This window comes from Protopterus annectens, chromosome 4.part0 (genome assembly GCF_019279795.1).
Source record: "Protopterus annectens isolate FY-2018-M chromosome 4.part0, PAN1.0, whole genome shotgun sequence".
Taxonomy (NCBI): domain Eukaryota; kingdom Metazoa; phylum Chordata; order Ceratodontiformes; family Protopteridae; genus Protopterus; species Protopterus annectens.
The window spans coordinates 1,119,670,746-1,119,694,519 of NC_056733.1; the positions used below are offsets into that span (position 1 = coordinate 1,119,670,746).

At 39.9% G+C, this 23,774-nt stretch overlaps 1 protein-coding gene across 1 annotated transcript in view; it reads left to right on the top strand.

The window, feature by feature from the left end:
* The first annotated feature begins 18,619 nt into the window (after positions 1 to 18,619).
* Positions 18,620 to 23,774, top strand: part of TLX3 (T cell leukemia homeobox 3) — a 39,214-nt gene continuing 34,059 nt past the window's right edge. The window contains exons 1-2 of the mRNA XM_044069093.1: positions 18,620 to 19,337; positions 20,935 to 21,193. Coding sequence (XP_043925028.1) covers positions 18,923 to 19,337; positions 20,935 to 21,193 — 674 coding nt within the window. The 5' untranslated portion in view covers positions 18,620 to 18,922. The remainder of the gene's footprint in view (positions 19,338 to 20,934; positions 21,194 to 23,774) is intronic.

Genomic DNA, 23,774 nt, shown 5'->3' on the forward strand with positions numbered 1-23,774 from the left:
GTTCCTTTTCTGTTTTCTGCAAAGGATACAAACAATTGGTCAGATTTTCTGAATTATTTTGCCCTGTGCAAGTAAACACATAACTGTCTATGAACATCCAATTGGTGGAGTTTATATTCTGCCTTGTTGCCATGATTAGGGAGGAATACATGTAGTTCTATTGATTGATTCAGATTAAACTCTGATCAGACTTTTGATAGGAAAGAGGGGTTGGTTCTGAGAGAAACCCTATCTTTGTGAAAAATTAAGTAAGGGGAACGAATGGCTAGAGCCTGTAATTCTGATACCCTCCTAGCTGAGGTAATGACAGTGAAGAAAATAGTTTTCCAAGTCAAGAATTTCAGAGAACAAGTAGTAGCTGGTTTGAAAGAGGAATAATCAAGGCAGCTAGGACTAAGTTTAGATCCCAAGGAGGAGGTGGTTCTCTTATTGGGGGGGGTCTCAAGAGGAAAGCTTTGTATAAACTGTAGGACATAACGTTGGAACCCATTTCTCCTACATGAAAATTGGAAATAGCAGCCAGCTGAACTCAGATAGTTGCTGTGCTGCTCCTTGGTTAAAGGTTTCAGCGAGAAATTTGAGGATCTTTGAAATAGGTGCAGTAAAAAGGTCAATACTATTTTTGGCTGCTCAACAAAAGAACCGCTCCATTTGCTAGTATAAAGTTTTCTCATTGAGGATTTGTGAAAGGAAATTAAAATATGTTGTACTGCTGGGGAGATATCAGGTAGCCTGGCTAAGACAGGAAATAGAGGAACCAAGCTGTCAGCTTGAGGATCTGTATGGAAGGATGGAGCGTACCCAACTGATGCACCAGGAGATCTGGAACTGGGTCCAGGATCCAAGGCTCCTCCTGGAGATGGGGCCATAGAAAGGGAAACCATATTCAATGAGGCCAGTAAGGGGCAATGAGTATTAATTTGCAGCCCAATGATTTTGCTTTCTGAAGAACTTTGGGTATTAGAGGGAACGGGGGAAAAGCATAAAGAAGTCCCAGGGGCCAATCGTGAACAAGTGCATCCCCGGATGACTGTCCTGGTGAGGGGACTAGGGCAAAGTAGTTGCTGCATTTGGTATTGATGAAGGTGGCAAAAAGGTCGCAGCAAGGCTGGCCCCAGTTGCGAGAACTTTGGTTCACAGTATCCTACTTCAGGGATCACTCGTGAGGCATCAGAATAGCCCTATCATGTTGGATTTCCCTGGAATGTACATTGCAATCAGAAAGCATTGGGAAGACATTGCCCACTGCCATACTCTTAGAGCCTCTCGATCTGGTTCCGCCTTACTTGTTGATGTATCACACTACTGACATGTTGCCCATTTGAATTGCGATCATCCCCATAGGTAGAGAGTCCTGTAGTGCTTGCAACACCAGAAGCACCGCTCTCATCTCTAAGACTTTGATGCGCAAGTGGTACGTGTGCTGAGAAGTTCCTTGAACAGTCTGTCCCAGATAATGCCACCCCCACCCTATCTGGGAAGTGTCCATGGTCACTGTGGCTAGACTGAAGCCACCATTTTAGGTCCTTCTTGCAGGTCTCTGTGATGAGAATTTTATGTGACATGGATAGATCTTGCATGGACCATTGAGCAAATAGGAGCCACTGTAATATCCTCATGTGAAAGTGTGCAAAGGGAACTAGTGCTATTGCTGCCTCCATTGAGCCCAGGACTTTGAGAACAAATCTTGCCTGGATCTTTTTTCGCTCGATTAAGATTGAAACCTGATGTTGAATGGTAGAAACCACAAATCTGTCCCATAAATGTAATATATTGACAGGGCAACAAGGCAGACTTTTTGTAGTTTACAGTGATGCCTAGCTGTGAGCAGAGGCGAATTGTGGTGTCTCTTGCCTTGGTTAGTCGATGCTTGGTGGTAGCGGTAAGAAGCCAGTCGTCTAAATATGGAAACATCTGGAATCCTAGACACCTCAGATGAGCCATGACTACTACCATGCATATGGTGAACACCCTGGGGGCTATGGTGAGACCAGAGGGCAGAGCTCTGAACTGATAGTGACTGGCTCTCAGCTGGAAGAGTAGATATCTCCTGGATTGCCTGTCCATCTTGATATGGTAGTATGCATCCTGGAGATCGATGGAGCACATCTCATTGTCCTTTCCCTAAAAAGGAAGTATGGACTGCAGTATCACCATCCGAACTTTGTGTTCTTGACAGACTTGTTGAGTCTGCTGAGATCCAAAATGGGCTTCCAGTCCCCTGTTTTCTTTGGAACTAAAAAGAACCTTGAGTAAGTTCCAGATCCAATTTGGTCTGCGGGGACTTCTTGAATGACTCATTTTTCTAGCAACCTTTGAACTTCTAGGGTTGCTTGTTCCCTTAGATTGGGTGGCACATCTGGGATGGATTTTTGTTTTCTGGGAAGAGGTGGCATGGAAAAAGGAATACTGTATCCCCTGGATATTACTGACTGTACCCATGTGTCTTTTGTGATACTTTGCCAGGCTTCTAGGTATAGTGACAATCTGCCCCTGACTGCCTCCAGAGGTGGACAGGTGGGCCTCCTTTCAGGAGTGCTGGAAGGTAATACCAGAGAACATATCTCTGTCACCCTGACTCTGTGGACCTCCTCTGCAGTGAAGGCAGCGTCTCTCATTATTGTTCACCCCTCTGCCCCTGAGGGAAAAGTCACCACGTGCATCAGGCGAAGCTCCCTGGGATTTCTGAAACCACATTTTCCCACCATTTTGACCTTTGGGATAAGGTCTAGTAGGTGCAGAGAAATGTACTCCCACAGCAGAGAGAGTTTTACCATCTTGCTCGCACCTGGTGAGCATCTCTTTTATCTTGGGCCCGAACAATGAGAACCATCAAATGGGGCATTGGTAAAGGAGGACTTGAAGGACTCTGTGAACTGACAAAGGCGTATCCAGGAATGTCTTCGTAAGGTGACTCCTGTGCCTGCTGCCCTGCTTGCTCCATTGGCTGCATAGGAGATAAGCCGCATGGAGGAGTTAACTACAGAAGATAAGGTCGCAAGCTGGGAAGCAGCTCTGTCTGCAGCTCCCGCAGCTGTAGGATCCTGTAGGGTATCTCCTAGCTCTTTCAGGAGATCCCTCTGGAGATAAGTAAAATGGGACAAATAATTCAGTGATCTAAGGGTAAAGGCCACTGAAGAAAAGACATATTTCCCATATCTGTCCATTGTATGGGACCCCTTGTTCGCTGGATGGTCAGAAGAAGTTTCTGCTAATTCCTTCTTTGTGGCTGCTGCAACCACCATAGCATCAACTGGCATGCCCTTAGGAAAGGTTTGTCATTCGGTGCAGTGATAAACTTATTGGACCTCCATAGATTCTGGGGAGCTCCACGCCTTTCGACTTACTACACCTAGCAGCGAGTAGAAGGGTGGAGACACCCAAGAGGTGGAGGGTTGGGAACTGAATGCATCCAGGTACACTGACTCATCTTCAGAAGGGGAAAGGGATTTCCAGCCACCCCTCTGCTTGAGGATTTCTAGGATGTCTGAAAATTAGACATCCTCAGAGGTGGACCGTGGGGACCCTTCTGAGTCCTTCAAGTCCGCATCCAATGTCAGAGACTCAGGGGAGTCAAATGCTTTCTCTTACAATTCCTCTTCTGAGAGGTGTTCTGGAGAGGTTTCAGAAGGGGGTCACCCAAAGGGGCATCCTGGGGCATTGGTTCCCTACACGTGGGGAAAGGGGTGGTTTGGAGGTGGACACTGGCCTGGAAGGGGAAGGAGCAACTGGAGCCAAGGGTGGAGCATCTGAGAGGGCAGCATACTCCTCATCACCTCAAAGGCACCATGATCCCGGCCTGAGAGAGTCTCTGGCTCTGAAGAGCCAGAAGATCTCCTCCAAACCGAGGTTGATGGCTCTGAGGCCGATGTAGGCACCGAACTCACCTGTGCCAAAGCTCCGAGTGGGAGACTAGGATCTGACAAGAATCCAGTCTCGCTCTCCCCTCCAGAGCCAATGAGGAAGTGTTGGCCCCCAGATCCTTTGAGAGAAGGTGGTATCAACAGGATCAGAGCTGATGTCGGACCCGAGAGACCCAGGATTTTTGGATCTGATGGTTCCACCACAATGACCTCCATGCACTCCGGTTCTGAACTCAGGTGAGTTGAAGGAGGAATCAACAACAAAGTAGGTTGGACTGTCAGCTCTGCTTCCATATGGGCTGGGCTCAATAAAATTTTAGCCAAGGCCAGTGTCCTGAGCAGCCTCTTCACCACCCACTCCACATCATCATCCGAAAGGCTCCTGGATGATCGAGAGGAATGGGTGGACAATCGGTGACTGCCCGCCACAGACTGGAGAAATGGGGACTATAGTACAGAATGCACCAGTTCCCAGCAGGGAGACCTGGATCTTTTATGGTTCCTGGATGGTTCCAAAGATACTGATTGAACCGAAGGAGATAAAGCCTTGTCGGACCTGACGGCTATTGGATACAACAAAATTGACGGCTTGTCTTTGCCCTTTGACGGTTTCGAAGCCGGAGTTGACAAGGATGCCAATTTGGAGGGTTTGTCAGATTTTCCTGCCTGATTCCTTTCCTTCAGTGCCTCAAAAGGTCCTTTCAATAACCCTCTCAAGATTAGCTTGTTCTTGCACTCCTGCAGGACTCTAGAGCTAAAACCATCACAGATAGAACAAGAGACCTGCAGATGAATAGCTCCCAAACAGTATACACAGCTCATATGTCCATCGGTTAGATACATCTTTTGGGTGCAGGATTCACACTTCTTGAATCCAGAAAGCTTGGATTCTTTCAACGCTTCCTTAGACATTTTTACCACAAAATACAACAACAAGATACTCCTATAATAGAAATAATAGAATGGAAAGAAACACTCAGCCAAAAAACAGACCTGAAGACTTTTTTTTTTTTTTTTTGGAAAGGGAAAGTAATGGATGGATGAGAGTCCCTAAGCCAAACGACAACTCCTTTAACTGAGGAGATGCCTCTAACTTAAACGACTAGCTCCTTAGACCAACAGCAGAGAAGGGGAATAAGGTAAAGTCCTCTAACTAAAATGGGCTGAAAGTATAGGATGAATTATCTAACTTAAACAGATTCGCAAGCTAGAAAGAAGAGAAAGTGTAGGCCTGAGCGATAAAGAAATGACGGCCTCAACAATAAACAGCAACTAAGAAGGTGGTAGATAAAGGGATAGACAAACACCAGAGTCTACTGACCTACAGAACTAACTATGCTACCAAATAACAATATTTTATAAGAAATAAGTAGGAAAAACAATCTAACTTAGCCTGAGCCAGTCGTCAGCAATCCCGAAGCTTCAAGCTGCAAACAAGATCTGGGTAACTCTCTCTAGGCATGTTGGGATAGGGTCTAGCCTCGAGCCAGTGGAAGCTCTCGAGCTTTATTATGTGGTCACGTCAGAGCTGAGGATCGGCTCCGAACCCAACCAAGCAGCAAGAAGGAAGGCGACATAGCGACAACATAACATCAAATCTTATTCCCAGCCCTTTCTCTATCTCTTTGCCTTATCCTCCACTTCAGAATCACCGCCTTCTCGGAAAACTATGATTTTCTTGGTATATTTTCTTGGATTGCCAATGTCTTGCTTTAGAACAAATATTTTCTCCCTACCTCTATTGTGGAATCAATGCAAATGTCTCACTTTTCATTTGATTTGTCACATCCGTGCTTTAAAATTGTGTATGGGACGAAATGCATTGTATCTCCTTTCTTATTTTGGCTTTGACATTGCTTTATTTTCAAAGAATGTGATCAGCTTAATTACCGGTGTCTTTCTTATGTTGTACTTTTTGTTTGTTATCCTCTGCCAACTAATCGACTAATATTTCATTGTTACTATACCTTTCTATTGTCTATGCCCATTTTTTGCATATTTCCATCTAGACTTTACACATGCTTGTTTCATTTACACTGAGTAGTTTATGCCATGCAAAAGTACTCAATGTGTTAACTTCTAGGCATCAATATCCCTGCAGGCCTCCCATTTACTAATATCAGTCTGTTAATCAGTCAATAAATGCATTTCCATAATGTTTATTAGGTTTCATTATGCTGACTGAGCTCTTTATGTCGGAAGAATAAAAGCTTTCTTTTTGCAGTGCAGCTTAGTTAGTGAATTGTCTGCAAGTCACCACTTTCTGTATTTTCTTTGAGGATATCACCAAATTCAAGAGGTCTGTCAATCACACAAGTAGTATACCCCTGAAGCCTGATGCAAACAGTTTTCACCAGGCCTTAGCATGCTCACTCACCCAGCTTAAAGTATGCACTGTTAGTAAATAGAGGCATCACTTCTCCCTGGCTAGAACTACTGTCATCCCAAGGTTGCCTGCTCCAGCTAGGGTAGAAGATTCTAATACATGCCTCTCATGTGATTGCACTGCCAGACACTGAAATGAACATTAAAAGTTTTTGGATGGCACTCAACCAAAAGAAACTTATTTATCTACAATTACGGAAAATTTAAAAATGGAGGGATTACAACATAATGTAGTAATATGGATGTGATTTATTGTAAGCAAATGATGTTGTTATGTACATTAAGGTATGTGCATTACCTGCCTGTATGGATACCCAAGTATAGCAATTTTTACGGTGCTACCCTGTTCATGTTTAAAACAAGGTAGGCTGTAATGTAGCTACCCCCCATAACAGTCTCATTTATACTGAAGTATCTGGTACTTTTGTTTAAAACTATTACATTTTCAAATGTACACGGTAATTAGTAGTCTAGGAACTGAAACCTCATCATGTTGTCACTCATAATGTTACACACACACACACACACACACACACACACACACACACACACACACACTATAACAAAGGTACCACACATCAGATCACTGGGGAATACTAGTCCTCACTTGTAGACATAGCTTATTTGGCAATTTATTAAACATCTCATCTGGTGCATTACTTAAATCACTGATGAAATATCCTGGGATGGACTGTGATAGATCACATTTTTTTATTAAATAAAACGATTAAGTAGGACTTCTGAAGTATGGGCTGGGAAACCAGATCTTGTTAAGAGCGTTTTTGTATTATTTATAAAAAGCTGCATGTTAAAAACCTTAAACAACATGAATCCTTTTAAAAGATATTGCATTCCATCTGTTATTAATTAATGGCAAGTATAATTAAAGCGAAAATGCCATAACGGTAGCTCATTAAAATGAAAGGAAATATTAAACTATAGTTAATATTTAATAATGTAACCAACTGCTTTAAATATGTGCACTGGGTGGTTTACAAAATGTTAGTCTCCCTATGACAATGTATTGTTTACATTATTATCAAAGACTTAGTGATATATTATCCATTTTACAAAAATAATATAGATATCTTTTTTAAATATAGTAATAAAAACATACCCGAGCCGTTTAAATACACTATTACTTACCAGCCCTTTTCATATTGTACTATCAGAGACACTTTTGAATTGGTTTAAAAGCGCATCATTCATTATTCAGGGATCAGCTTTGCATATTATCGCAGCAGCTCGGCTCTGCCAGTCAGCCAGCCTCCCTGTAAAATGGCTTACAAAATTGATAACAGCAGCCGCACTTGCAATAAAGAGATAGCCCGGGGCCAGGAGTCGGGCCCCATTATGTGAATACATGCAGCCTGCTTCTCTTTTCTCACACACAACAGCAGGCTGAGAGGGGTGGCGCTCACGTCGGCTCTCCTTCCTCTGTCCATTCTAAGAGATTCTACTTGGTGGATGTGGGGCGGGAGTCTGGATGCTCCCGGGGCATTGCCTAGGGGAGAAGAGCTGAATAGGACGGGGACACATTGTTCTTTTTCTTCTTCACACCCCAAGCACTAACACAGGGCATGCCACTTGCCTTCTCAAAATCTACCCACCTGCCACTTATAAATTCAATTAGCTGCACTCAAACTAATGATCAGTCAGTTTAGACACACGCCTTCAACTGGGGAGAAATCAAATTAGAAACACCGCTTTGTTTTTAAGTACATCTACTAAAACGACACACACACACAGCTGATGAAACATCGTATATCAGCAATTGCTATACTAAAAAACAGTTCACAGTCTCATGCACTGTTAGCAGAACTTTAAGCACCACAGTGTATTTTTCTAAACCTTAACGTGTCATGCTTGGACACACTCACAGAGGTAAGTTTATAACCTCCCTGCACTTCCCCTCATATCAGCTTGACTGGTCCTCAGCGTTCACACACGCACAAAACACGTTTACATTTTTAGTGCTAAAACTGAAGTTCGCTGCCAGCTCTGGTCACCCCACCAATCCCTTGAAAGAAAGGACATCCTTTTTTTAAACTGCAGGAAGTTTTTTTTTCTTTTCTTTCAGATTTCATTTGGTCTGCTGGCCTTGTTGTCAAGCTTTAGACGCTGCATAAAACCACCTGCTGCTATTTTCGTTCAAACCAAACTTTTCGCTGCTTTCCAGCTATTGCTAAGTCTATACCTAAGCTGTCCTGCCAGTATATCTAACCCCATTAAACTCAGTCCCCAACGTCCTCATTCAAGGATACCTTTAAAATGTTAAGACATTCCATCCTGTAATTGCTCGAAATTTGGATGAAGGACCACTTCACATCCGTAGTTCACGCTGAATGTAGTTGGATAACTGGACACAATGGGTTACCCAACTGCTCCTCTTAGCGCAGGACAGTCCCTCTTTGGACAATTGTGCCCTGAAAAAAATTGGCAAATGTCATGACATTTTAGGACAATAATATTTCCCGTTTTCTTCAGTAGTTAAGTTAAATAACTATTTTGCAGTTGAGATACTTAAAACATATGAAACTGCGTAAAGAACTGAAATGTTTCAGGGATAAGTGTTTATTTTGACAAAAGCGGAAGTTCGAGCTGTGCACTGGTTGTGAGTATGGTTTGTCCTACAAAAAAAAAAAAAAAAAAAAAAAAACACATCCACATAAAATACCCTCTTTAGACATTTAAAAAAGGTAACAACCCTAGACACAGGTTCGATCCCTATTCATTTCAATTTAATATCTAGCCCTACTGCATCTGACAGTTAATCCCGTCCTGCATACCATTAACTCTAAATTCCACAAAACCACACCTCTGCTACCACGCACTGCTAAACAGGTACTCAGGTGCATCCAACCATATTGCAACCCAGTTTTGTAATGCCCCAGTAGCTATCTCCATTCCCAACGCAAGTTATTTCAGAGTTGTGTGCCAGTTTCCTACAATAATTTGTAGTTTCCTTCCTTTACATTTCTAGCAGGCACGCTAGTAAGGCTTGTCCTGTCAGAATTCCAAAGGTCCTCTCTTGCTACCTCTGAGGGAGGAATCACGCACTGCCCCAGCCTCTTTAATTGCTACAGTGCTTGTTCTATCTCTGTGTAAAACGACCACGCACCTTGGTTCAGAGTACACTGTCCCGCACCTCGTCTGTCTCCATTATTGGCCAAGTCTTCAAACTTCACTATAGCTTACGTGTCTTAAGTATGTATGTGTTTGTTAGAATAAGAAAGACTACAAGACACACTCACCTTTATCATTTAGATAAGATACTGCCAGATCGCAAATGACTCTCGAGGATCCAGGTCTACTCTTAGTCTCTGACTACCTCAAATGATGCCTTCAGAAATCTTTTGAAAAAATAGCTCTATGCTGTGTACCAGACACGATTATTCATATTGGACCCTTTACATAATAAACATACATATTAACTGCCCCTGATTTTCAATGATGTACTTGATTTTGGCTCAAAATTTTGATCTGCCCTCCTATTCCCTCCTAAAAGCCATTTTGGGAGAAAATGTGGTGGATTACGCTTAATGACAATAATTTGAGTTATAGGCTTTTTTTAACTCCAGAGGATGCATGTTAATCGACATTATGTCAACTTCTCAAGCTAGAAGTACTAATACTTTAAAAAATATGTCACTGATTGCCCCTGATTATTTCTGGATGCGTCCTTCAGTCTGAAGGTAAGAAGGCTGAAAGCTACGCATAACAGCCTGAGATCTGCATCCACAAAATTAAGCACATGTTTGATTTAAAAATGAATTCCACCCCCCCCAAAAAAAAAAAAAAAAAACAAGGGCATTTTCTCTTTATTATGACTTTTCCCAACCTTCATTTAATCTAGTTGCTTTAAAGAGTCAGGTTACAATACAGTAAAAACATGCACGTATACTTTAGGCAGGATTTATATAATTTAAATATTAATTTATTTTATTTATTGGACATTTGTTTACGGGAAGTCCAACTGGGATAATATCTCATTTTCAGCGGAGACCGGTGGAAAAAAACTCCACGTTGACATATTATGATTTCAGTTAAATAAAGTTATTACAACGTCTAATACAGAAGAATAACATATTAACTAAGTAAAAGTTCAGTTTCCCTTCACACAGTGTGAAGCTATACATACATACCATATTGCAAAAATGTGAACAGCTATAACAAATTGCAAAAAAAATATCATCAATGGAAAATACATTTGATATTTGGCTAAGAAACAGATTTTACTAATTCCTTCCCACTGAACATGGTCAATGTATGCTGGTGGTGGAAGAAGGAAAGGACTAGATCAGCCTGTGGTAGTGCAGGGGCAGAGTAGGGTTTTATTTAGGTAGTCTTCTAGTAGTTATTTGAAATCGGAGAGGTTAGAGGTAGATCTTATTTGCAGAGGGATGTAAATCCATTTTTACCGACAGAGTACGAGTTGAGAATTTAGTCAGAGTGCATGTGGGGTTTATAAATGCTGAGAAAATGTTCTTCTTTAGAATGAAGTGGACTATTAGGGCGGTAGGAACTGGGAATATGAATAAAAACAAAGCAGGCATCGGCTTTTTCAATAATGCTGTGTGTAAGGACCTAATTTGATAGTTGAAATGAATTGTGCAAAAGTATTGGATAAAGAAGTGGATTAAATGTTCATATTACATAACAGCTGGATTACTTAATTTTAAAATTATCAGTAGTGTTTGCACTTTACTAGAAATCTAACTTGCTGTCAAGCCGCTGTAAGGAATTTTGAGCCAGATGAAATGTAGCCCATCTATTTCACTAAATGCATAACACTGAACAACACAAGATTTATAATCTCGTCTCTACACAACGTTACCTGAATCTGTTTCCTTTTTCACATTCTTAATTTGTAATATGCACTTTGAGTGAAAATGATTTTGAATAGAAACGATGTTCTGGAAAAATAAAACATATACTACTACTACTACTACTACTAATAATAATAATAATAATATACGACTGATATATAAATTAGGAACCAAATGTGTTTAAAAAGTGTTTTAACGTTGCTGCCTCTACTGTTTCACTTGTATTATAAAAGGAGCTGAATAAACCAGTTAATGATGTTTTTGTTTATGACAGACATGAATGCATCAGTCTGTGTAATGTTTTTGCCAGTGATATTGCCATTAACATTTTCTTTAATAAGAGTATGTGAACTGAAAGTGATAAAAGACAAGTATTCTCTACGGGTTTGCGTTATCTGTCACTCCCACAACATTTCTAACAGGAGAAATAATGACAGCAATTAAAACAGTAAAAAAAAAGCTGAGCACCATCAAAGTACTGTGGTCTCCTAGACTCACTCTGATGCATAGTGCCATATGTGTTCTCCAACACAGGATGCGAGCTTTCATTGACACACATACCACAAATTATTCCCAGTCACATGATATGTCTACTGAAAACCAAGAGTCCCGACTAATCCTGCGCTTAGGCTCAATGTGTGTTTTGGAGAATAAATGCTATAACATAGTTAGGATACTGTTTTTCTATAGTGGTCATGGCATTGCTGATAGTGAAGGTCAAGAAGTGAGCGCCATTCCCCCACATCTCTTTGCCTGCTTCACGCTGAAGCCCCAGAACCAAAATAAATAAAAATGTGCTATAAAACTAAGTTCAATTTGTTTACACCGTAACAATTTTCCATATTAGACTGCTAAGAAGTGACCTGTGTCTAGCATACAACCACCCTCTCACCCTTGGAAATACCGATGGATTTACAGCACACGTCGAATGTCATCAGAAATGCTCTGTTTAGGGATCTAAACCTCTTCTGCAACATCAGCAGAACTGTTTGGAGGGACAGGCACATTTTGCAGAGGAAACCACTGACCAGAAACAGACTCCCCGTCCACATAAAACAAAGTTCATCCCTGTCCATATATAAACTTGGATCTATGGATTGGAAACAGAAAATTTACCCCAGGACTGCCAATAGAGAGAGTCAACTTCTAAATGCTTATCACATGCATGGGTTCCCTCAAATAATCTATGGTATGATCCCATTCATAGCTATCTATCACTATTAAGTGTAACATATAATTATTGACCATAGGATGGGTAAGGTCCATCTCTGACCAAATGGGATAGGTTAATGCATAAAAAGGGGAAATGACTAGGCTTAAAAAGGCCCGCAAGGGCAGCTAGCCTAGTGCATATGAACTGCTCACACACACACAAACAAACACACACACACACACACGCACGCATACACTAGGCTTAAAATGGCCTGAAAGGGCAGCTAACCTAGTACATATGAAAGTCTCACACACACACACACACACGCACGCACGCACGCACGCACACACACACACACACACACACTAGGCTTAAAATGGCCTGAAAGGGCAGCTAGCCTAGTACATATGAAAGTCTCTCTCTCTCACACACACACACACACACACACACACACACACACACACACACACACACGTTTGTAAGTGCTTGTCAGATGTACCTGACCATTGTACAGAGCTGTCTTGGAAGTAATGTTAGTGCGCCTCGCTGATTACAGTTTTCAGACAGGATTTTCATAGCCTTCAGAAAAATGAGAGCTTTTACGACTTTTATCAAGACAGATTCTATTGTAACGTGACACAAGCATTATACGCAACAGTATACATTTAGTATGGTAAAAGTCAAAATAATGTCAGTGTATGTACGGACTAACCTAAGACATTAATACGTCTTGTGACAACAGTGTCTGCTTTACCTGACTGAGCATAACATTGTTGGAGAGTGCAACTCATTAATATTTCATTAAGTATTTAGTGACACGTTTATCAATGTCCAGTACGGACAGTGTGGGTTGCAGTTACAGAAACATTTATTGAGCATTATCAGGAGGTTTCATTGAAAAGTATGTTTCTGTCCAAGAAAGGCATTTGAAACATAATCATTCAGACTATCACAGATGCTGCAGCTGACCTTTATTAAAGGAGTGTAAGTGTTTTGCAGTGTTTTAAAACTCCACATTCTTGGATTCCAAGTTGGGAGTCCTTGGGGGATTCACGTTTGTATTTATCTTACTGAAAATGTTTTTTTTTTTTTTTTAGTTTGCCAGCCTGTAGTCCAGGTCTATATGAAAATGTAGTTATTTTTAATACATGAGAAATACTTGTGATTGCAAGCTGTCTGGTTGTAAAAAAATAAATAAAATCATAATTAAATGTATCATCCAATGCCTGTTGTAACAAAACATAAATAAGCCAATGTGTGGTATTTCCAAAAGAAGAAACGTTTATTGGTTGTATTTCTGAATAAGATAATTGATATATTTAAAAAACCCTAAAACTCAGATAAATTTAGAGGTTAAACACAAAGTGCAGCTAACTCGGTTGTAAGCCATCAAATTCCTTCTAGAACATTAAGTTCTTCCTGGTTCTTACATTGCTTTCCTTAGTTCTGATTCCGGTATATGGTCTGCCCTATGTACCTTCACTAGGGTTTGCCGAAATTCTGAGCAAATAAACCTGCATACCAGCGTTTATAACCTTAAAGAGGAACAGGACAACGAGTATCGAGGTTTACAGTGACAGTAAAAGGGGCAGGTAAATGGAAAGTCAAGTGTGCAATGGAACGAAAACGGGAGCTGACTCGTTAAACAATATATGTTAATTTTCTAATAGGAACTGCGGGACTGAAAAGGGCAGACTTGGGTGAATTAGAAAAGGGTGTTTTGTTTATCATCCTGCGATGCAGTTATCTCCACTGTCACTGATTTTGCAGAACGTCCCCGATTTTTGCCTCATATTTTCCCTAACCCTTATAAAATATTTGTTTTTCTAGTAAATCGTTGAAAACTACAATCAATAATGCCAAATGCGTGTCGATACAAAATCAATTGTTCTTCTAACTTTTAAGCGAATTGTGGTAATATTTGAAAACAATGTTCCTGGTTTTGGGGCCACGCCCCTCCATTTTTACTTTGTCGTGATTCTTGAGCAAAGAACTTGAGTACTACGCGTCAATGAACTGGCATCCTGTCCAGGACTGGTCCTCTGCCTTAAGGTTGATTGCCAAGATTGCTCCTGGGTAACCCGAAGAGAATACATCGGGTATGTGAAAATGAATACATGCTTTGTGAAACATATTTATAATACGTATTATATGCATATACAATGTTAAATATAGTAATAAGCAGTACAGGTTGAAGACAGGGCATGCTGGAGAAGCTGTTTGGTAGAAATAAAGCTAAAAAGGCAAAGGGGAAAATGGGTTGTTTGGAAGCTTTGCTGAACAGAAGCTTATTTTAGGTTGTCAGAACAACAGTGAAGACTGAAAAGAGGAAGACAATTTAAGGTTAGGTTCAGACCAACATATCTGAGTTTCCGTTTAAAAGCCTTAAACCACTTAATACATTTCATAGGTTCATATGTAGGTACTAGGCTATCGGCCCAAGGGCCGACGTAAGCCTAGCCAGCAAGGTTCCATAGCTTACGCCACCCAAGAAATGTTTCAAACTGGTTATAAACCTTTGATTTTTAGGGGTAAAATTTCAAAGAACTCGAGTACATCTCACATATAGAGAAAATAAAACCCATCCAGTACGTGCGTAGTCACAAGAACATTAAAAGTCGAATTTGTGTATAGTATGTGAAAAAATTACTCCTAAAATGTGCCTTTTTCTTAATCGGAGAATATTGATATCCTAAATGCATAGTATCTATTTGGATTTTTAAAATCGGGGAGTTACTTTCTGTGAAAAAAAGGAAAATAAAAAGTCTCCGGTAAATAGTGTCATTACACGGATTAATTTAAAACAAAAAAATAGCTTGTAAGACTACGTTCTTTTTTCTTCTTTCAGTTCAGATGAAATCGATACTTCCTTTGTAGGGATACTTTGGGTGGAAGTGAGAGATGCTCCTTTAACTTAATGTACCACAAACCGCACAAACGTGTTGATCATATTTATCTATCGATTATCTATCTATTAATCTATCGATAGACAGACACAAACACGTACAATGTGTGTGAGTACATATGGTGAATAACAAGCAGACGTGACTGCACCGCAGCAGACCGATCACTGTTCAGCACATTTTCCTCTCATTTTTGAGATACTTGGGTGTCCCTTTCGCCGTTTCATCTCATTCTGCCCACCTAACGCATTAATTTTATAAACTGTGTACATTATGTGTATTTTCCCCGTGTCATCGTTGTCATAAGGTTTGAAAGCTGCATGTATTTCCAGAACGGTTGTTCTCCATACCATTCCTGCTTCTCCTTTAAATTATTCATAATGTTGCTGTAATTTAATCCTTGGCTTTTAAAGCTAATAAGCTGCCAGCCCTGCTTTCTTTTTCCGAATCAGAGGTTCCGACTTCTCAGGTGCAAATCAAATACTATTACATTCTATTAAGAGGGCTGAAACTATTCCCTCTTTTCATTGCACTGCCATAAAAGATGGTAAGTAAATGCACTTCGAGTTTTATTTAATTTTTAACGTCTTTACTCCAGTGCGTGCATCAGGGAGCATCTCCAGATCCTACCAGCAAATCTTCATTTGTCGTGGAACTATGTCAGAAGAAAGGAATAATTGGAAAAATTCGATTTGTTCCCCGAAATGCATCCATGCAAAAATTTTTCTTCACAGCACATTTGCACAGGCAGATATGATTGTCTTCTTTAAAGTACGCACACAAAATATTATTTAGGAAATCAGAATGTCTTAATATAATCAATTTTCGGCAGAACATATACTTTAGATGGTATGTCTACATTTTGATCACTAGTTCTTCGGTGTGTGTGTGTGTGTGTGTGTGTGTACAGATAGGTAGATGCACATATGCACGAGCACACATATACAAATACACACCAGTATACTAGTTAATCATCGTATGTACCTGTGGACGGAGAAATGCACGCATCCACCAGTACACCTGCGGTTGTGCAGGAAATGGTGCGCAGCTGTCTTTATGGCTGATTTCAAGACCACAGTTCTTGATTATATTAATTGAAGTAAAAGATGTAGCAAAACATTCCAAGCAATTATAATAGATCGTTTACTCCTTTCTGAAATTTACTTCAATTTGTTAGTGATCCATAACACCTAGCCACGTTTCTGTGTATTTCCCGTTTTAGTTAGATAATGCAGTCCTGAATTCTGCTCCTGAAATTGTTAACACGGTCGGCCGCACACAATTTACTATATAAACACAGGTGTTTGTGGGAATGTATGGGGTGTGCACTACATTAGTTGATCTTTTATTGACACTTTGTGAAAAAACTCTCAGCCAGAAGTAGTGATGATGCTGATCCAGATAATAAGTAAAATAATAATTTCCTAATCATCGCCGAATATTCTGCTCTGTAAACTAGTACTACTATTACTACTAATCAAAATGTTTAATGCCAGCTATGTTTTAGGTGGTAGGGGTAATCTATAGCCAGCTTACAAAAACGAGTCTGTGCACATGTTGAAACAGTAGAACTGGCACACAGACTGCAGGTGGGGATAGGTTACCAAGAGACCAAGGTCTGCCTGGTAGAGTTGGCAAGGCAATGTGTTAACTTTGAAAGAAATATAAAACTGCTGGATTTGAAGTAGGAAGAATGAGAACCGAGAGACAGACCGAGATTGTGAGGGGAAAAGAAACGATTTTCGTCTGAAGTCAAAAAGTTGTGAAAGACTACGTTAGAGGAGAGTTCGCTGTTTTTGGTTGTAAGAGTAAGTACACTACGGAAATCATAACCCAGGACTGTTAATGTCTTAATACCTATAGATTCTTGTGATTTTGTGGGGCTAAGACTCTGCAAGCGGTATGTGTGTGTGCGTGTGTGTGTGAGAGACAGACAGGGAGACATTGGGTTTGAGACAACATATAACCGTTAGAATAATCTTAAGGTCCCAAAACTTGTCTGATACGTTTGGGATGCATGGATATGCTCAAAAAGGCTCGTGTGATCTTTAGCCTAGTATACACATATGAACCTATAAGAACTTTTGACAATTTTGAAGGAAATGACACTGCAACTTTGCTTCTAGTGCCGCTACCTTTATGCTCGGTATGTTTTTTTTTTACAGAAGTTGTCATTTTCTTTATTACCAAATCAGAAGAGGTTAAGCAAAACACACACACAGACTGGTGCAGCAGTTAGCGTTGTCACCTCACAGCTAGAGGTTCCCCAGGCTGATCCTCGTCTGAGGTGCCCTCTCTGCGGAGTCTGTATGTCCTCCCAGTGCTCACATGGGTTTCCTCCTCTGGTGCTCCGGTTCCCTCCCACATTTCAAAGACATGCAGCAGATGGATCGGGCACTCTAAACTGGCCTTACGTGCGAGTGCGTAGTATGAACTAACTACCGCGCAGGGCTAGCCACCAGGCGGGATAAACCTTGGCTCTAGACGATTGTCGCTGTTGAACTGACACCCCGACCCCAGGTGCAAAAATGAGAAAAATGAGTTGAGTATGGATGAATATAAAACGCAAGCATACCAGATTTCCATCTTTTTGCGGACACTGCAAGGGTGTAGTTAGGCATACTCAACATACTTGAATGAGTACATTTTTCTAAGAATTTCTTGTAAACTTCAAAACTCAAAAAACACAGAATGCTTGGAACTGTGTAAATGAATGTTTATAGTATAGAGATATACAAAGAATGTATGAAAGAAATAACTCTCCAAAATAACTTTTTAGGAGTACAAATGGCAACAGTTGAAAATAACGTTCCCAGCCTATATGTTTGGGTGTAGCATTTTGATGGTCTGGTACATTTTTAAAATGATAAGTGGGTAGTGGAGGCGAAAACTTTGGGTTTCAGTACCAAACACAAATATCTGGCTACACCCTGGGCGGCCAGTGGTTCTAAAGAACTTCATCAATCACAATGTAGCCTAAGAATCAGAAGTTGATAAAGAAGGAGAAAGAAAGCGGATAGTTTGGAGCTTTTTGGGAAATCGTAGTTTAGGTGATAAAAGATGGCCAATGACACACAAAATCGCAATACTTTGAAATATATATATATATATATATATATATATATATATATATATATATATATAGTTTCTTGCATAATGTGTTTTATCTGTACAGCAATTAGAAGTAGATAGTGTGGTGCAATGTAACTCTAGGAATGTAGTTACAGTAGTGGAAAAAGATGCACAGTAGTTTCAGAGCTGGCGTCATTTTTACAAAAACATCAGCACTTTATTAATGATAAACACTAAGGTGATTTGCTTAAGCATTTTCAAGTTATCGTTCTAACAACATCCTATGCAGTACTAAACAAGTAAAAAATAATAAAAAAGTTCCAGTAATAACTGTATTCTTTCAAATCAATATTTGTAGTGGCGTCATAATTTTGATGGAGGAGGAGGAGAAACGAAGCTGTGTATGTTTTAACCCCTGCAGCTGGTGTACTTCTGGTACTTCTGATGTCACCATGGGATGCTCCTTTAGCTCACTGTAGACTTCTGTGCCACACATAAGCCAATGAGCAGGCGGAGGCTTGTTCACATTTGCCAATCGGAACTACAATCGCGGGATGAGTAGCCCAGTCTCTGGCGGCATTTCAAAGAGAGGAGCTACAGCTTAAGCGCAAGGAAGAACTTTTTGGCATCAGGAGCTGCAGCAAGAGCGGTGCCGTTCATGGAGGAGCTGGACTATTGAGGGAGAGGGTATACAGCCAAGCTCATCCACCCCAGAGGATGGAGCAGCCAACATCAACGCCACCGCAGCCACAACATCCACCAAGCCAGCCCCAACAGCACGAAGCTATTACTTTTGGTATTGATCAAATTCTGAGCAGTTCTGACCAGGAAAACTCTTCACAGTCCACGAGCCGAGGCTCAGGTTCTGAAAACGCTGGGTACCAATTGGCAGGAGCAGGTCGTACAGGGCCACCTTACCAGTTTCACGGCCTAGGAGCACCATTCGATGACTCTGGATCTTACAGCGTGAGCCTCAGCCTAGCTCCAGCAGCAGGAGTGATCCGTGTCCCTGCACACCGACCTATTCCCGGTGCTGTGCCTCCACCTCCCATGCCTGCTGTATCCACTCTCGGAGGTCTCAACTTTCCTTGGATGGAGAGTAGCCGCCGTTTTGTCAAGGACCGTTTTACAGGTAGGTGATTTTACATTACCCGTACAGTATTTAGAATGACACTAACTGTCCTGTCCTGCAGCTATTTAAGAACTACTGCTCTCATTAAAACTGTATCTGAACAGCAGATAGTTGTATGACTCTTCTTAGTTTCTTTTCTAATCAATTAGTTTTACTGTATATTTTATTTAATTTCCTATAGCAGACGTCCTCACACTCTAGGAAATAACCTGAATGTAACACACGTAAATACATTCATTGTAAGCGTACATTCAACATCAGTTATTCTTTTCAAAATAAAAGTCGGCCTACGAAATGGCAACCACACCAACAACACGTTTTAAGGATTATACACACACCTATATATTATATATTTTAAATATATAAGATCACCTGAAGCACAAGAAATTCCAAATGTCCATGCATAACGTTATTAAACGGACTGTAAAGTGTAACTTTATATGTGTGTAATTAATGTGCAGTTTGTATATATACACATAAACATACAGGGTCAATAATTTAGAGTTAAACATAATAATAATAATAATAATACTTCCATATTCGTGATGTTAAATTCCGAGAATATACCCACAATTACTAAATTTAATTTCCTTAATGTGAAGTCACTACTGTGATTCTGCTATACATTTGGTACATCAGTGTATAAAACGAAGAGTCTGAGAATAGAACACTGAATAAAGCAAAGTGGCATTTTTTTAGAAACACAAACGGTAAATATAAGAGTACAATTTGTAGTGAATTAGTATTCTAGTCTAAAATGCTAAACTTCATGGAATCTTGCATTTTTTCAATGTACCGACAGATTATAGTTCCGTATTTTACAGAGTATTTACAAACACGGAAAACTGGTTATTTTAATATTTATAAAATGCACACCCCAGAGAAGAAAAGTGCAATTTATTTTCATGATAACGTTACTGTTACCACTTCAGTGTCGAGAAAGGCTAATCAGAACAGCTTTCCCCACAGAACAATTTTTGGGGCATGATAACCCAGTAACATTAATTCATTTGAAATAGTTAATGATAGTTTTTTATCTTTTTGCAACTTAACACTGAGACACTTGTCGATATTAACTGCTTGATATAAAACAGTTTGCATTTGGGGAAATTAGTTTCTGTAGTACTCAGTTGTTCCTTGATGTTACAGATCATTTTTTTGCAAAACATTTCCGCTTCTCGGATTTAATCCATGTAATCAAGAATTTACTTTACACATTGGTAACGCTTCGATAAACTTTCACGGCGACGCCTGCACCTTACTTCGTTTTTATTTATTATTTTAAATGCTGTTGAGTACAGCAGACACAATAATTATAAATTATATTGAATTCCATTGATTATTATTTCGTGTTACACAGATTATTTTAGCTGCATGTTATCAAACAACTGGACACAATTTTTCTATATATCGGTAGTACTAACATCCATTGTGTTTTCCTACCACCCTATGTGTGTCAGGTGTAACACTACAATGCAGAATTTTGATAACAAGTGTTTCTCTTGTTAATTGTTTGCTGCTTCATTTTACCATTTGCAGGTCTGGTTAACTGTCAACATATCTTTGTTTTTCTCTTTTATCTTGGATACCCAACCAGCCGGATCTCTACTATCTCCAGCAGCCTTGACGCCCTTCACAGTGACCCGCAGGATCGGACATCCTTACCAAAACAGGACCCCGCCGAAGAGAAAGAAGCCACGGACGTCTTTTTCAAGGGTACAGATCTGTGAACTAGAGAAACGCTTCCACCGCCAGAAGTATCTGGCTTCGGCCGAGAGGGCGGCGCTCGCGAAGTCTCTCAAAATGACCGATGCCCAAGTAAAGACCTGGTTCCAGAACCGCAGGACCAAGTGGAGGTGCGTAAGTGTGAAACAGATTTTTTAACTGAACTACATATTGTTTCTTGTGGTGTTCCGAATGTTTTGCATGTGCATCTTCAAGGCCATTGATGATAACCGCTTCTAAAAGTAGGATTGTCAAGGCATAGTATCTTGTTTATTAATTTCATAAAATAACTTAAAATGAGGTTACACCAGTGGTTAATTAGGTTAGAGTGTTTTGTGGTCGTGGAGTTGACCAAGTGCTTACAGTCTCTTAAAACTTTCTCGAGTTTGTCAGCGAAATATAAATCACTTTTGAAGTCAGGGATAAAATAATTCCGAGTAAGACACATATTACGAAGGTGGTGGGAATAAACAAAATGGTTTAAATGTGTGTATTAAGTGTATGTTTTTGTTGTTTGGACTTTCTTTACTTTAGGTAAACGCATACTTCTCATCCTATTAGTGCAAGACAACTGGACAAAGCCTAAAATGGGGGGGGGGGGGGGGTAAAAGTAAAAAAAGGAAATATTTAAATATTGCTGTTATAGATTTTAACAGAAAATATATGACGTCTAAAACTCAAATGTATGCCATTATTTAATGACTTCACTCTTCAATGGTTTGCCAGAAAACCACACATTTTATGAAGAACATGCAGAACATATGAGGCAAAGGTCTGGACATTCTGCGAAAATATGCACAGTTGAGAGGTATGGGTAGTGCAACGTTCACAAAATAAAATGCTGATTACAGGTAAATGTTTGCATATTGACTGCACTTAAATATTTGATTTTCAGGAAAATGAACACACACACACACACACACACACACACACACGCGGCTCTATTGTTAAACAAGATAAAGTCTGAAAGTGTATCGGAGTGTACATGTTGCATATTTATACCATGCCAATAGTTGTATATTACCTAACAATGTTGTACAACTTTGTGTGAACATATTGGTGTTATGTTTTTAGAAGCAAGTTAAACATAACAACAAAACAATACCCGTAAATAAGTCAGAAAGTTAACAAACAGTAATGCAAAACATCAAATAGTATTTACATAACAGGTACAACATACAACGGCCAGAAAAAAAATCCTATAATAGAAAAAAGCTACTGTGTGCTATGGACTTCGAAAATTTTAAAGTTTGCACCAGATCATGGATGCTTAACATTTCCCTTCGGACAGTCAACAACAACAACAAAAAAGTGGCCTAGACATCCTCAGATGCATCTAGTTAAGGGTAAGCAAACTAAATAAGACACAACAACTATCAGGTGTAGGGTGAGCTGACTGAGGCTGACATCATTGTTTTGTTAAAACAAACCTAGCAAATTTTGCAGTGCAGTTCTTTCTGTTTTATTATTGTTCGTGCTGTCGGTGGTGGTATGTTTGAGTGGAAATATGCTGATAAAATACTTTTCGGCTTTAAGTTGTTTTGTCCATTCTTCTTGATGTTTAATTACGTTGAGTGGTTTTGATGCAGAAGTTACTATGTGTAGTACCCTCTCATCTTAACGTGTTGTCCTTTATTACGGGATACATTATATTTATCTCAACATCTCTTGATCCGATACAACAATGCCGAGTTTATATGACCCTCGTATAATTAAGTGCTACGCTGATTACTAAGAAAGTTGATAAGATTAAATGTAGTTGTATGAGCAACATACCTTTTAACCTCTTAGAGCTCTTAGAGCAAGAATCTGGACAGAGCCATAAATAATAGGGAATGGGGACATACAGTGACAGTTTTTAAATACTGCTCTTACAGATGGTTTTGCATTAACATTTGCCAATAATTTGCCAGAAAAACAAATCTTTACGAGGAACAGATTAAAAACATGAGACAAAAGTCTGGACATTTTGCGAACATCTGGTCAGTTCAGCGATATGGATTAAGCAAACATTTGTAAAGAAGTCGGATATCCTACGTTGTGCAGCGTTGTCAGTTGTTTTAAAAAAGTCACTACTTCCTGAGAAATAGACCAAACGGTGAGAAAATAAGAAACAGCTGAAAAACCTGACCTCCTCAATCACCTTTAGCGTGTGAACAGCTGTGCCCCAATTATTGTTTTGTTAAATGTGAGTTCTTCTATGGTAGCAGAAAACTTGCCGCCAGCATAATGCGTCTGTGGACTAGTACGATGTCTTGCTTAGCGGTGTATATTTCACCAACATGCTCTATTGCTCTTTATGAAACTATAGCATTTATTTGTCATAGTTTTTACTCTGCAAGTTAGGCTTTTCCCAATGGTTACACCGTCATTATGTCATCAAAAACTTTAAAATAGCCATGTGGGTCTTAAGGGTGTTAAATGGTTGAGTGAATGTGTTTCACTGACCAGAGAAATGATTCAAGGACAAACGAAAGATGCTGTTTCCCCCTCTTTTCTCTACGTTCTCATTCTCTCTTTTTTCTGTCGGAATCTGCATAACTTTGGCTGAAACTGGGAAAACATTTATTGTGGTTTTAAGACCCATGTAACACAGCTACTACACACTTGGTCGTTTTTGATATATATTTTATGTACCTTTTCCGAATAATAATAATCATATTAACATTTAAGTAAACTGGAATAGTTTGATGTAAAATGAGTACACCCCAA